This window comes from Macaca thibetana, chromosome 11, assembly GCF_024542745.1.
Source record: "Macaca thibetana thibetana isolate TM-01 chromosome 11, ASM2454274v1, whole genome shotgun sequence".
Taxonomy (NCBI): domain Eukaryota; kingdom Metazoa; phylum Chordata; class Mammalia; order Primates; family Cercopithecidae; genus Macaca; species Macaca thibetana.
Window position 1 is genome coordinate 6,488 of NC_065588.1, and position 15,392 is coordinate 21,879.

The following is a 15,392-nucleotide window of genomic DNA, read 5'->3' on the forward strand; positions in this document are numbered from 1 at the left end:
TTTAAGAAACCATGTTTAGAAGTTTTCCTAGTCAGGAAAGGCCAAATAAAAAGGGTATCGTGTGTGTGAGTAATGGGGGCTCTCATTTCACTAAGGAGATGACAGAGGCTGTGCAGATGTTTTTCTCTGTGATCTCCTCTCCTCCTACAAATCATGCCCAGAGGAGGGATCTCAGGGGTCTCCCCCTGCCTCTCCAGACCCTTCCCCATACCCAGGTCGGCCTGGGCAGAGGGCAGCAGAGCTCACATCTGTGTGGAGAGCAGCCGTGCACTTTACCCAAGTGGTGAAGGAAGGCCTGGGGGGCACCACCTGGGAGGCACCATGAAGCGGGTAAGGACACCTGCCCCAGCCTCTTGTGCCCTAGGTGTTGGGATGAGACAGGGCCTGGGGAGAGATGCACCATCAGTCCTGTTGTCTCCTGGGGCCCCAAGTCAGAAAGGGTCAGCTCAAGTGGGCCCATTGGTGTCCACTAGGTGGTACTGCTGTCCTGTCTCACTGCTGTGCCTTTGAGGCACGGGATTGCACTTCTCCCAGAGAAAGCTTTCTGTGGTATCAAACTCTCAGTGAGGTGCCTCAGTGCCACTCTCCTCCTGCACGTCATCCCCTGCACTCCCCAGCTCAGAGCCCCAGCCTGGGGCCCCCAAGAAAGGCGCTGGTGGAGAACCTGCGCATGAAGGCTGCCAACCGGTCCATAAGCAGGCCTGGCTGCCTCCGGCTGGGTGGACAGACGGGGGTTGGAGAAGGGGAGAAGAGGAAAGGGGGGCTGCCTGCCCTGTCTCCCACCTGAGGCTGAGGAAGGGGAGGAAGATGACATGGAAATGTGCTGTTGGGGAGGCAGCTGTGACTCAAAGCCTGAGCCTCCGTTCCCACAAAGGCAGGACCATCAGGCACCGAAGGGATTCTGCCAGCATAGTGTTCCTGGACCAGTGACACACCCGGCCCCGTCCTGGCCAAGCTGCCAGCCTGGATCTGAGCCCTCGTGCAGGTCAATGCCACCTTTGGTTCGGCCATTGCTGCTGTGTGGAAGTTCAGTCCTGCCTTTTCCTTTCCCGAGAGCCTCCACCACCCCGAGATGGCATTTCTCACTGCCTTCTGTCTGCCCAGTTTCACCAGGAGAAGTCGGCCTGTTCCTGACAGGCAACTGCACCACTGCCTGGTGCTGCGCCACCTTTGCTCTGCCCACTGGAGACAGTGTCTGTCATGGGCCTGGTCTGCAGGGATCGCGCTACAAAGGTGAAACCCAGGAGTGTGTGGAGTCCAGAGTGCTGCCAGGACCCAGACACAAGCATTAGTGCCCACTGGAGAAAGCAAGTGGACCCCGAAGAAATGGTAGGTCTGGGCCATCCTTGAGGTCTTCCCAGGGCAGCTCCCCTCTGTGGAATCGAATCTATCTTCCATCCCACATGGCTGAGGGCCAGGCTTCTCACTGGCCTCTGCAGGAGGCTGCCTTTTCTGTCCTGCCCACCTTCTTAACCTTCTTAGAGGCGAGATGGAGCAGACGCATCTGCTTCTGCCATTTCTATGATAACTACAGTCAGCTGCCCTGGACTATTCACCCTCCAGTCTCAACTTAGAAAGATCCGCATGGCCACAGGGCTCCCGCCCGGGGTGCTTGTCACTTTCCCCACCTTCTTCCTGAGTCACTCCTGCAGCCCTGCTCCCTAACCTGCCCCACAGCCCTGCCTGGATTTGTATCTCCCTGGCTTGGTGCCAGTTCCTCCAAGTCAATGGCACCTCCCTCCCTCTCAACTACTTGAGCCAACTCCAAGACACCTTCTACTCCAACACCAGCAATGGTGCCAAGGGCCATCAGGCTCTCAGCATGACTATTTTTAGAGACCCCGTGTCTGTCACTGAAAGCTTTTTTCTGTGGGAGACTATTCCTCCCACCTGCCAACAGCTGCCCCTGCTGACTGCACCTCTCTCCTCCCTCTGACCCCAGAGAAATGGGTCAGCTGGGATCTTCTGCCCCCATTGCCTAGGGACCAACAGGGGCAGGAGGAAAGTCACTGACCCCCAGACGTTTGCATCCTGCACAGCTAGAGGTCCTTTATTAAAAGCACGCTGTTGGTTTCTGCTCAGTTCCTTATTATTTGTGTGCTGCTTTCTCTGGAAGCCTCCTTAGAGAAGAGAAGAACACAATGGTGCAGGCTGGGTGGAGCCGCCCCCCGTGGAGCACAGGAGGACAGAAGCCCCCGCCCCAGCCGTGTGGCCTCAGGCCAGCCTTCCGCTCCTTGCAGGTGGTCTCCGCACAGTGCTGGTTCCATCACCACCCGCTCCCAGGGAAGCAGGTCTCAGCGGGTTGTCCTGGCTGTATCCATGTCAGAGCAACAGCCCAAGTCTAGGTCTGGGGGAGGAAGGTGTCATGGAGCCCCCTAGGATTCCCAGTCATCCTCGTCCTCCTCTGCCTGTGGCTGCTGCGGTGGTGGCAGAGGAGGGATGGAGTCTGACACGCGGGCAAAGGCTCCTCCGGGCCCCTCACCAGCCCCGGGTCCTTTCCCAGAGATGCCTGGAGGGAAAAGGCTGAGTGAGGGTGGTTGGTGGGAAACCCTGGTTCCCCCATCCCCAGAGACTTAAATACAGGAAGAAAAAGGCAGGAGAATTACAATGGGCCGGCCCAGGGTGGGCAGCGGCCCTGCCTCCTACCCTTGCGCCTCATGACCAGCTTGTTGAAGAGATCCAACATCAGGTCCCCACCTTGGCTCGTGGCTCTCACTGCAACGGGAAAGCCAGGGTGAAGAGTTCAGTCACAGGCGACCCGTGGCTCCCTGTCCCCACCCGTGACACTCCCCAGCCCTCCAAGGCCACCGTGCTTCCCAGTTAGCTTGGAGCCTCAGTCTATCCCTGACCCAGCACCAGGCACTGATGAGAGAGTGCTTATGTCTGAGAAGCACTCTCCCAGCCACCTCAGGGACAGGACCAGGGTGTGCAGCACTGACGGATGGGGAAACTGGCCCAGAGAGGTGAGGCAGCTTGCCTGGGGTCACAGAGCAAGGCAAAAGCAGCGCTGGGTACAAGCTCAAAACCACAGTGCCCAGGGCGCTGCTGCCGTACACACAGGCATCGCATCACACCAGTGTCTGGGTTCGCAGCAGGCATCATCAGTAGCCTCAAGAGGCCTCAGGTCCAGTCTCTAAAAATATCTCAGGAGGCTGCAGGGGCTGACCATTGCCTCGGACCACTCAGCAGTCGAAGAAGATTCTCCTTGTCACAGTTTGAGCTGGGTGCGCTTACAGAGGAGAGCTCCACTATGGCTCCCAAACCAGGAAGGAGCCATGGCCCCGGCGGGAGGGCTGAGGACCTCTGTTGGCGGGCCAGGGCTTCCAGCCTGTGCCCTAGGGGAAGCAGGGGCTGGGGCTGGCAGGGGGTGGGCAGGAAACAGCCAGTGGACTCAAGGCTGGAGGAGAGGAGGCCATCTTGCCCAAGGCCCTCCGACCACAGGCTCCAGGGCCCGCTCACCTTGCTCCTGCTCCTTCTGCTTCTTCTTCTCCAGCTTTCGCTCCTTCACGCTGCGCAGTTTGGCCTTGCCGATGCCCCCGGCTTGGCGGATGGACTCCAGCAGAGTGGCCCGGCCACCAGAGGGGTCGACCACTTCCTTGGGAGCTCCCTGGACTGGAGCTGGGAGGTGGGGAACGGGGCAAGGAGAAAAGGCTGCTCAGGCAGGCCTGGGGAAGCTTATTGTGCCAAGAGCCTGCTGGGAGGAAGGCACCTCCCCTCAAACGAGGAGCCCGTGTTGGGGAGGCTGGACCTTTGGAGACTGTGTAGCCCCGTGTTGGGGAGGCTGGACCTTTGGAGACTGTGTAGCCCCGTGTTGGGGAGGCTGGACCTTTGGAGACTGTGTAGGGCCTGAGCACAGGCATCCTGTGTGAGACACTCCCTGCTCCCTCCCCAGCCCCCACCCTGCAGAGCTGGACAGTCTCAGCGGCACACATGAGCCAGCAGAGGGGCTTTGTGCCACTTCTGGATGCTAGGGATAGACTGGGAGATAGAACAGTAAAGCTGAAATGTTGTAATTTCAGTGACACTGAAAAATGTGTTGCTGTAGTTTGTTATTAGACCCCTTCTTTCCATTGGTTTAATTAGGAATGGGGAACCCAGAGCCTCACTTGTTCAGGCTCCCTGCGCACTAGAGGTGAGAATTCCAGAGTTCTACAGCTTGAAAACTACTATTTTATGGACCAAGTAGAACAAGATATTTGAAATGGGAACTATTCAAAAAATCGAGGATTTCTGACCACTGAACAAACCTGCAGAAAATCCACCTGAGTGCACAGAGCACACCAGAAATGAGGTGCCCTCAAAGAGCTGCTCCCACCTGAAGGAGACGTGCTGCTGCTGTTGTCCTGCCTGGCGCCTTGGCCTACAGGGGCCGCGGTTGAGGGTGGGAGTGGGGGTGCACTGGCCAGCACCTCAGGAGCTGGGGGAGGTGGTGGGGGCGGTGGAGGTGGTGGGGGTGCTGTTAGTACCCCATCTTGTAGGTCTGAAACACAAAGTGTGGGGTGTCTAGGGAAGAAGGTATGTGAGCAGGGAGGTCCCTAGCCCAGCCCTCATCCCAGAGCCCAGCTCACCTGTCTTGAGAGGCTCAGCTACCTCAGTGTGGAAGGTGGGCAGTTCTGGAATGGTGCCAGGGGCAGAGGGGGCAATGCCGGGGCCCAGGTCGGCACTGTACATGAGGTCGTTGGCAATGCCGGGCAGGTCAGGCAGGTAGGATGGCACATCAATCTCAGGCACCTGGCCCAGGTCTGGCACATAGAAGTAGTTCTCTGGGACCTGCAAGATTAGGTAGGGACATGTGAGTGGTGACAGGGACCTGCAGGGGCAGCCAACAAGACCTTGTGTGCACCCCCCGTGGGTGGAATAAGGGGCTCAACAGCCTTGCCTGGAGAGGAGCCCTGGCAGGGCCCCTGGCCACTGCACCTGTCCCCACCCCTGCCCCGCCCCTCCCACCTGCTGTTCCAGCTGCTCTCTCTTGCTGATGGACAAGGGGGCATCAAATAGCTTCTCCTCTGTCTCCGCCCCCAGCATCACATGGGTCTTTGTTACAGCACCAGCCAGGGGGTCCAGGAAGACGTACTTCTTGTACCTACAGGGGTGACATGGGGGTCAGGCAAGCTGACACCTGCTGTCCTGAGCCCATGTTCCTGACCTACCTCTCCACATCATCAGGGGCACAGTGTGTACTGTGGGGTCCCAGGCCTCCCAAGCCAAGCCACCCCAGTCACCCCTGGCTCCTGGCCTATGTGCTGTACCTGTGTCTGATGCCCTGGGTCCCCACTAAGCCAGGCTGGGCCTCCCGCCCACACCCCTCGGCCCTGCCTTCTGGCCATACAGGTTCTCGGTGGTGTTGAAGAGCAGCAAGGAGCTGACAGAGCTGATGTTGCTGGGAAGACCCCCAAGTCCCTCTTCGGCGTCGTCCTCAGGCTCCAGCTTGGCGCTCACACACACAGGAAAGTACTTCAGCTTCTCCTGGGAGGGCCAGGATGGCCAAGGGATGGTGAATATTTACTGCTGGGCCTAATCAGCTGCCACCCCATCCCAGTCAGCCTCCTCCGGGGGACAGAACCCTACAGTGGCCCCGGCTCCTCCCCAGTATCCAGTCCTCCTGGTGTGACCCGGGCTATGTTATGTGTGTGGCCAGCAGACCTGCAGGGCTCGCTCGTCCAGGGGGCGGTGCTTGCTCTGGATCCTGTGGCGGGGGCGTCTCTGCGGGCCAGGGTCCTGGGCGCCTGTGAAGATGGAGCCATATTCCTGCAGGCGCTCTGGAGCAGGGTACTTGGCACTGGAGAACACCTGTGGACACAGGGACAAGTCTGAGGGGCCCCAAGAGGCTCAGGGGGCTAGGATTGCTTGGCAGGAGAGGGTGGGGTTGGGGGCTAGGATTGCCTGGCAGGAGAGGGTGGGTGGGGGCTAGGATTGCCTGGCAGGAGAGGGTGGGGTTGGGGGCTAGGATTGCCTGGCAGGAGAGGGTGGGGTTGGGGGCTAGGATTGCTTGGCAGGAGAGGGTGGGGTTGGGGGCTAGGATTGCCTGGCAGGAGAGGGTGGGGTTGGGGGCTAGGATTGCCTGGCAGGAGAGGGTGGGGTTGGGGGCTAGGATTGCCTGGCAGGAGAGGGTGGGGTTGGGGGCCTGGGCAAGAGGAAAGTCCAAGGTACAGGTGGACAGCAAGGCAGAGACTGGGCAGCCTCAGAGGTACGGGGAAATGGAGGGACTGCCCAGTAGCCTTAGGACACAGGGGCATGGGGGCTACCTTGATGGCCTTCTTGCTGCCCTTGATCTTCTCAATCTTGGCCTGGGCCAAGGAGACCTTCTCTCCAATGGCCTGCACCTGGTTCCGGCTCTGCTCTACCCGCTGGGAGATCCTGCCACGGAGAAGATCACAGAGGCTGGGGCTGCTCCCCACCCCCGGCACACCTCCTGCTCCTAACAGCAGGCCTGCCAGGCCAGGCCTTCAGGCAAGGGCTCCTAAGTCAGGGTCACCTGCTTGCCAGGGCCCATCTTGGTACCATCCATGTGGCCTCTACAAGGATAATCTGACCTGCACGGTCGAGGAGCTGACGGTACTGAGTTCCCCGCACTCTCAGCAGGGACAGACCCTATGCTGGCACCTGTACGTGCTATCTGAAGGACAGCCTCCAGGGCACACAGAGGATGGTATTTACACATGCACACATGGCTACTGATGGGGCAAGCATTTCACAACCCCTCATGATCACGTGAAGCAGACAAAGTGGCCTCTGCAGAGGGGGAATCGAGACCGGAGGCTGGACTGGCAAGGCTGGACCTAAATTCAGACAGGGAACTGCCCCTGCACAGTGAACGGCTCACTGAGCAAACCCTGAGTCCTGACCATGGCCCATGGGCTCTGTGTGGTGTAGCTCCTCACCCCCTCCCATCCTCCCTGGTACGGGTGGGCCCAGTGATACCAGCTGCCCTGCTGTCCCCCAGATGTACCAAGTGCATTCCTGTGTGCTTGCATCTCATGGAGCACCATTTCCCCAGACATCCCTGTGGCTGGCTCCCGGTGCCCGAGGCCCGGATGCCTGATGCTTTGAGGCACACAACCCCACTCATGCTTTTCCATGTTCTTTGGCCACAGCAAGGCCACTCTCACTGCAAAGTTAACTCTGATGTGTATGTAACACAACATCCTCCTCCCAGTTGCCCCTGTAGCTCCGCTACCTCCAAAAACCCAGCCCTTGCCCACAAGGGCCACACTCCACATTCAGAGCAGCCTCAGCATCCACCTGGCACGCACGAGCCTGTGTGATGCACAGGAATGAGAAGGCAGAGGCGCAACTGGGGTTCATGAGGAAAGGTAGGAGGAGGATGTGGGGTGGTAGAGGGGTTGCAGACTCTGGGCTAGGGAATGCTGGGATTTCTCTAAAGGTTGGAATGAATGGCCTAGAATTGGACCCTAAAAGCCAAAGCCACCTCCACCAACTTTAGAAGGCCTTGGCCCCCAGAGAGCCAATTTCACAATCCAGGAGTCCCCGTGCCCTAATGAGTCTGCCCTGATTACTCCTGGCTCCTCGTGTGCAAAGCGCTCAGGCATGGCAGGGCTGGGAGTACCAGCAAGCACCCAAGCAGCTTAAGTGTTCCATGACAGACTGGTATGAAGGTGGTCACAACTCAGAAAGAAAAAAGAAGAGCACCATCTCCTTCCAGTGAGAAAGTGGGGCCCCACCCAGCGTGTGCTCCATCTTTTCTGGCTGGGGAGAGGCCTTCATCTGCTGTTAAGGGTCCTCCAGCACAAGCTGTTTTAATTTACCCTAGTTCCCAAGGCAGCCTCGTTCTGCCCCTGGGTGTTGACACGACCTTCAGAAGTTGCATAAGCTCTGCACTCGAGATCCACAGGGGCAGTGGGAGGGAACTGAGACTGGGGAGGGACAAAGGCTGCTCTGTCCTGGTGCTCCCACAGAGGAGAGAAGGGCTGATCACTCAAAGTTGCAAACACCAAGCCCAACAATGAGCCCTGAAAAAAATTTCTGCAATGGATTATTAAACAGAGAATCTGTAAGCACTTAGAAAAGGCAGCGGTGAGTCCCAGGGGCCAGCACGGCTGGAAATGCACAGCGTTTCTCTCTGTAACAGGGTTATGAGCCTGCTGCACCCGGGGAAAACTTGCAGCACAGTACATCCTGAGTCAGCACGGATTTTGACGGCTTCTAACAAAATCTTGAAGACAAGATAGAGCTATGGGGGTTGGAGGAGAGAACATACAGGAAAAATCAGAGCCAAATGAACCATGGCCCCAAAGGGCACAGTTGAACAATGGACTGATTCCAGCCTTGCACGGAGGGACCTGGCAGAGTCCATCCAGTTCATTCAACACCCGGTTAGAAAACTGGGGCCAGCACATAGGGGAAGGGTAAACTGGTCTGCATGATCGAATCAAGGCTCAGATAATTTTTAAAGGCCAGAGGGTAGACTGCAATCACCAAGACGAAATTTACAAGGAACAAATGTGAAGCCCAACATCTAGGTTTTAAAAAGTGCATAAATATAGAAGGTGGAGGGAACTTGGTTTAGACACAGTTCAGGTGAAGAAAGACCTGGAAGCTTCTGTTAACTATAAGCTCAGTACGAGCTAAAAGCATGTTAATTAGCATAAAAAGGCAATGCGATCTTAGGGCACACAGCTCCCCATCCCTCTTCCGCCCTTCATCCTTCTTTGAATCAGCAGGGACCGTGCACTCTCTTAGAGGCACCACAGAAAACAGAGTCCTGGAATCATGAACGAATCCATGCCAGGCACCAGTCTCGGCCAGTCACATCTCTTTAAATTGAATCCACGCTGTAAGAGGACTCTGAACTTGCCTGCAGCCTGCAAAGTCTGTCTCATTCACTGCTATGTCTCCAGCACCCGGGACGGGGCCTGATGTGTCACAGCCGCTGGCTGAACAGAAAGTGACAAATGAGCAAACATCTCAGGGAGGGTGATAAGGATGGTGATGAGTGAGAAACTCCCGACATATGAAGATAACTAAAGGATGTTCTGACTAAAGATCAGAAGACTTTGAGAATATGATCATTCCCTTCGAATATCAAAAATATCAGAAGGGCTGTCAGGTGGAGAATTGAGTACACTGACATCAGGAATAGTGGGCAGAGTTGCAAGGAAACAGATCTCTGTTCTGTTAAAAAAAATTCTAATAAACAACTGCATCACTTTGCAGAGCAATTAGGTTGCAGCTCGCAAGCGCCTTCCGGGGTGCCCCAAGGGCGAATCCTGGATAAGGTGGAGGTGGAGACATGATCCTGGGGCTCTCTCCTTAGCCAAGAGTCCATGAGACTAAGGAACTTGTGCTTGTTGACAAGGCCCCCAATAGTCTATTCTCTTATGGTCACAGGCTATAGTGCCGAGGACGATGCAGACTCAGGATCAGAAAGCTTGCAGCGTATCTGCTATCCCCATGGACTAGCCGGATGGTCTGGAAGGCCGTGTCGGGAAGGCCTGTAGGCCTCACTGGGGCCAGGCCATGGAACAATGTCCACCCTGCGGGTGGGGGGATGGTGCCATGAGAGCCATTTGTTTGTCATTCCTGGTCCAGACACCTTTGGCTTGGTGGCCTACTTCAAGGCAGGTCAGTTTACAAGCTCAGTGCTGAAGCCGTACCTACGGCTCCCCCAGCACTACAGAGTAAGCTGCCTCTGTGGCTATCAGGGATGGAAGTGGCTCACCCAGCCTGTTCTGCGCGTGGTCTCACTAAGGGTCCGTCTTCCTCTAGCTGCCCTGGAGGGGGCCATCTCCAAGCATCCCTTGCTTTCCTTCTCCCCCTCCACCCCTGCTTTCCTTCTCCCCCCTCCACCCCTGCTTTCCTTCTCCCCCTCCACCCCTGCTTTCCTTCTCCCCCCTCCACCCCTGCTTTCCTTCTCCCCCTCCACCCCTGCTTTCCTTCTCCCCCTCCACCCCTGCTTTCCTTCTCCCCCCTCCACCCGTGACTGCTCAATAACTTGAGTGCATCCTGTTTGTCAAGCACAGTGCTGGGGCCGCGGGAGTCAAAGACGAACCAGACGACACACATCCACATTCAAAGGGACTCAGGGCTCCTGGGGAAGTGAGAAATGAATATCAACAACCACCACATCCCACAGGCCTGGGTTTCACATCTGTTTAGCAGCAGTATGACCCTGGGGAAGTCACTAACTGGTCTTTGCCTCAGCTTCTTCCACTGAAAAACAGGAATGGTCCCCTCTACATCACAGGATTACTGTAAAAGAAGGAGCTGATCATGGGCCATCACCATCAGCACACCAGTCCCCCTAGAGGCTGCTGGGGAGGAAGAAGCAGGGGGCACCCACTCCTGACCCAGATTCACTGCTTCTCCTCCCCTGCCTCTGTCACGACCCCAGGGAAATGGACCCTGAACCTGGGCTCCTGCCTTCGCCTTTATCTTCTCCACTCCGGGATAATTAAGAATGACTTGGTAATTATGCAGCGATCTAGTGCAGTGTGTAACATTGGGGGCCACCAGGTGCCAATCAGTAGAGAGAATGGGGGAGAAGGAAGGATGGAGGAAGTGAGGACAAGGGGAAAGGGGAAAGAAGGAAGAGGAGAAGAAAGGAAGAGGTGGGAAAAGTAGAAAGAAAGAGATGGAGGAAAGGACCAAGAGCTTTGCAGAGAAAATCACCCTTCCCAGGGGGAAGGTGCTGGGCAGTGGCACTGCCTCTTGGGGGAAGAGGTTGGGCAGGGGCTGATGGGCAATGGCAGATGACAGCATCCAAACTTCCACACATAGTCTGTTCCTTCCTCTTCCCCATGCCATCCCAACTCCCTCCTGCCTTGTCTTCTACATCATGGGAAGCAGGTGACATATCTGGACCGCTATTTTGGGGGCCTGGCTTCTCCCAGGTGAAGAGGGGGCAGATGGAGGGGCAGAAAGAGGGGGCAGGGAGGGTCTGGAGGACACAGCTGAAGAGCCCCTGGGAGGTGCCTGTCATCCCCTCCAGTCTCTGCACACTCCTGGCTGCAGCAGAGCAGGAGGAGAGAGCACAGCCTGGAATGCTAATTTGCCTGCGCCACTGGGCACTGACACCAGTGAGTCCAGAGGCCGGGCTGTGCTGGGGCCTGAGACGGGGTGGTGGGGAGAGAGTCTATCCTCCGTCCCTGTCTCTTCTATGCAGGAGGTTTCTAAGCAGGAGGAGCATGTTTAAGGGGAGAGATTCAAAGCTGGTCACATCCCCACCAAAAAAAGTCCACGAAAAATGAAAAGCTCACATGCTTGTCCAGTGCCACAGGAGGGGCAAGTGGAGGAGGACGTGTCAGTGCTCCCCACTCCATCGCCAGTCATCACTGACTCTCCCTTTCCTTCCTCCTCGTTCCCCATCTGTCACCATTTCCTGTCGTCGTTTCTTCTGAATGTCTCACCCTGCCCTCCCTGTTTGCAAGTCCCCTGTCTGCAGCCTTATCCCTGTCACATCCTGACTACGACAACAGCTTCTGGGTGTCCCTGGCATCCACTCTGTCTCCCTTCTTGTCCCTTCCATGGCGGATGCCTGATGAACCTTCCCCAAAGTCTTCTGTCCCATCCCTGCCCTGCTCAAAATCCAATCACAGCTCCCTAACACTCCTGAATCAAACCTGAAGTCCTGTCCTGAGCACTCCGTGGGCCCTAACCCACTCATCCCAACTCTTCACTCACTGCCTTGCCCCACACCCTGCCAGGGAGCCTCCCATGGCACCATGGGGACACAAAGGAACCAAGGCAAAGCTCCCTCAGCACCATTCAAAGAGGCCTGGCCCACAGGCTCATGGGAAGTCAGCCTCTCATGCCCTGAGAGCTGAGTGCAAGGGAGCCGCAGCGCTGTCTGTGCTTCCCATGCAGAAGCACCCCCTCCCAGCACTGTGCAGGCCGGCCTTCCCCGCAGACCACCATACACCACATTCCAAGTCACACTGAGGCTTCTTGCCAAGCCTGCGGCCCCTATTTCTAGACCCCACCAGGGCAACCTGCACACCCACCTCCCTACCCCCTGCCCCGTCCTCCAGGAGCCTGCCCTATGTGGAGTAGGAACGTGGTTTTCCTCTCCAGCAACTAGTTCTTTTTACTCAAGCAATGGCCCCATTTCCCTTGGGGAATCCATCTCTCTCACAGGCTTGGTCCCAGAGCTTCAGGTGGGGCTGCCCACAGAGCTCCTCAGTCTGAGCCAAGTGGCGTGTCATAGTCCCCTGGCCCCAACAATGGATGCTGGGACAGACACGAGGACCAAGCCAGGAGGGATGGGTGAGTGTGCCTTCTGGAGGGAGTGGGGACACGGAGAGCATTCTTTCCTGCTGGACTGACCCTGTGTCATGTCACCTTTCCACCACGAGAGCACAGCCTGTCTGGGAATGCAGCCAGACCCAAAGCAGCAAACTGACATGGAAGGAAAGCAAAACCCGGCCCTGATAACATCATTTTAGCCTTTACTCCAAAGGCTGCTCTACTGATTGGTTACTTTTTGCTTAGCTTGGTTTGGGGAGTTCTGACAGGTGTGCCACCGATTCTTACTGATTTCTCTCCACTCTAGACCCTGAGAAGCCCACGCGGTTCACGCTAGCAATTAACAATCAATCTCGCCCTCTGTGTTCCATTCCAGCCTCTAGGACACAGTGTCAGCCACATAATTTGTGTCTCCTAAGGCCCAGCATGAGGTGGAGCACATGGTAGAGAGACAGATGCAGTGACCTGGAAGCCAGAAGTGAGGGAGCCAGGACTCAGACCCAAGGCTCCTGAGAGGCATCTGCCCCTCCCTGGGCTGTGCCAGCAGCTTGGAGAACCCGCACTCAATGAACGCAGCACTCCACTACCCAGGAAATGCCCTCCTGCCCTCTCCTCATCCCACCCCCGGGCAGGGGACATACAACTGTCTACAAGGTGCCAAACACCAGGACGAGAAAGGAAAGACGCAAAAATCCAGGGCTGCCCTCAGAGAAGGGCAACCATGCAGTCCCCGTCTTGGCGAGGAAACACAGTTTCTGAGGGATGGTTTTGGCCTCCATTCTAAGTGCTGGACATGGGGTGGCCATAATCCGGAGCTGATGGCTCTTAAAGACCTGCATCCTCTTCCCTAGGCATCCCTTGGGCACATTTAGTACAACAATAAGCACAAAAGGTGCATCCGGCACTTTCTGTTACTACTGGTGGCAGGTTCATGAATGGTGACCAAAGGCAGTGTACGGGTCAAGATTATCAACAGGCAAGAGCCAGCATTTCCAGGTGCCAGGCACTGTTCCATTCCTTTGCATGTTTTCATTAATTTAATCTTTACAATAATTCTACCAGGAAGCTACCATTATTACCACAACTTCACAAAGGAGAACACTGAGGCTTAGAGGGGTTGAGTTGCCCAATGTTACAGGGGAAGCAAACAGGGCAGCCAGATCTAAGCCAAGGCATCAGCTCCAAGGTAACCCCTCAGCCACTTCAGTGCATGGTCCCTGGTGACAGGGACATTCTTGACAAGCTTGGGGCAAGCCGGTGAGTCAGTGCGGGGGGACTTTCAGGAAGAGGTGGGTTCCCAGCTGGTGACAGAAGAGGAGGCTGCACAGTGAAGGAGCAGGGGCTCCAGGTCTGGCGACAACCAGGGAAGGGGCAAAGCAGGGGTGACGTGGACCACGAGAGGGACCTGAGTCAGGCAGTCACATACTTCTCACTGGGGTCTACCATGTGAGGCACGGTGTGGGATCCTGGGAAGGAGACCAAGCCTCATTTCAGGCTGCTTATGGCCAAAGACAGGACCTGTGTATAAAACAACCCCTGGGACCTTTGCCAAGAAAGAGCAAACACCATTCACTCACTCATGTTAGATAAACACTGAGTGAAGTCACTGGAGCCCAATGACTGTGCCAGGTCAGCGCTGCCAATACAAGAAGCCGCACCGCTCCAGCTCGGCTCCCTCAACGGCCACTCCATGCTCCAGCCATGCTGGCTTCCTTTTAGGTCCTTCACCTCAAAGCTGTAGTTCATGTGCTTCTTTCTGGCATGTTCTTCCTGACCTGCCCACTCAACCCTCAGACTTTACCATAAATGTCATTTCCTCACATCCGCCTTCCCTGACCCAAGACCAAGCCAGGCCTCCCATGATGAGCCTTGCAGCACCCCATCTCCCCCTAACAGACGCGGTAATAACCCACAGAACCCAAGCCAGGCCTCCCATGATGAACCTCACAGCACCCCATCTCCCCCTAACAGACGCAGTAATAACCCACAGAACCCGGGGTCATGATCTACGGCTTTGAATCCTGGCTCTGTCACTTGGCCAGGTCTCTCAGCCTTTCTGTGCTTCAGTTTCCTCATCTATAAAATGGAGATGACAGCAGTGCCTGCTCATAAAGTGTGAGTTAAATGCACTCCAATCAATGGTGGTGCATGGTTTATGCTATATGAATATTAGTGACTACAAAATATTATCAATAGACCTTGTCACAATTATCATTAAAGAACTAATCATGCATTGGTTATTTAGGTCTTTCTCTCCTGCCAGAATGTGCGCTCCAGTTGGAGAGGTGTTGCCTTATCCATGGCTGGATATACAGAGATTCCCACAATGCCGTGCACACAAGCACTATTGGGTAAATATTTGCTGGCTGCAAGAAAAAGTGAAGGAATAGGCCCTCCAATGGGAGGAAGAGCATAAGCTGTGAGGACAGAGCCACCGCAGGAAACCAGGAGGCTAAGTGGGGCGGAAGGGAGTGAGCTCTCAGACTCCCAGGAGCAAAACCTTCCAAGTTGGGCTCTCACTTAGGCCCCTCCCACATAGGGAAGCCAGATGGGTTCCCCAGGACCAGGATTCCCCAGGGGGGCTGCTCCCAGAGGGTGCGTTGCTGGGACTGCCCAGGATGGGAATGGCCCTCTGATCAGGTGGGGGTGGATGGCAGCACCCACCGGCTGAAGATGTCTCCGGAGACCTTCTGCAGGTGCTGCAGGGCATCCGCCATCTGCTGGACGGCCTCCTCTCGCCGCAGGTCGGGCTGGATGAGGGGCACGGCATAGGTCTGACCTGCCAGGGAGTGCTGCGTCCTCACAGGAGTCATGGTGCCTGTGGACGGGAGCCGGAGCATCAGAGCCGCCCACGTCCACCCGCACTCACCCACCACAGGGCGGGGTGGTGTTGAGACAACACAGCCCTCATCCCAGTCATGCACATAGCTTCAGCCTGCACAGATGGAGGAGGAGAGGACACAGCATTTGGTGGGAGGCCAGGAGCACATAGATGGGATTCTGCTGATGCCTGTTGAGTGAATGAGGGAGGGAAAGGGCAGGATCGGGGACTAGGGAATTTGTAGGGTTAATGGAGGAGTTCAGAGAAGGTGCAACATTTCTGACCCCCCACAAGGTGCTTGGTGCCTGCCAGGCACCCTTTCCATACATTGTCTCGGTTCAGCTCCCCACCTTGGATAAATAAGAAAGAA

At 56.3% G+C, this 15,392-nt stretch overlaps 1 protein-coding gene across 2 annotated transcripts in view; it reads right to left on the reverse strand.

Moving 5' to 3' along the window:
- Window positions 1–2,071: 2,071 nt before the first annotated feature.
- The window catches only part of WASHC1 (WASH complex subunit 1), a 108,233-nt gene continuing 94,912 nt past the window's right edge, over window positions 2,072–15,392 (reverse strand). For both annotated transcript variants that reach the window (XM_050747086.1, XM_050747087.1), the window contains 10 exons: window positions 14,866–15,019; window positions 6,246–6,357; window positions 5,644–5,790; window positions 5,330–5,466; window positions 4,948–5,083; window positions 4,569–4,770; window positions 4,316–4,480; window positions 3,460–3,618; window positions 2,647–2,715; window positions 2,072–2,509 (listed from right to left, as the gene is read on the reverse strand). In XM_050747086.1, the coding sequence (XP_050603043.1) occupies window positions 2,376–2,509; window positions 2,647–2,715; window positions 3,460–3,618; window positions 4,316–4,480; window positions 4,569–4,770; window positions 4,948–5,083; window positions 5,330–5,466; window positions 5,644–5,790; window positions 6,246–6,357; window positions 14,866–15,014 (1,410 nt within the window). In that variant the 5' untranslated portion in view covers window positions 15,015–15,019 and the 3' untranslated portion in view covers window positions 2,072–2,375. The remainder of the gene's footprint in view (window positions 2,510–2,646; window positions 2,716–3,459; window positions 3,619–4,315; window positions 4,481–4,568; window positions 4,771–4,947; window positions 5,084–5,329; window positions 5,467–5,643; window positions 5,791–6,245; window positions 6,358–14,865; window positions 15,020–15,392) is intronic.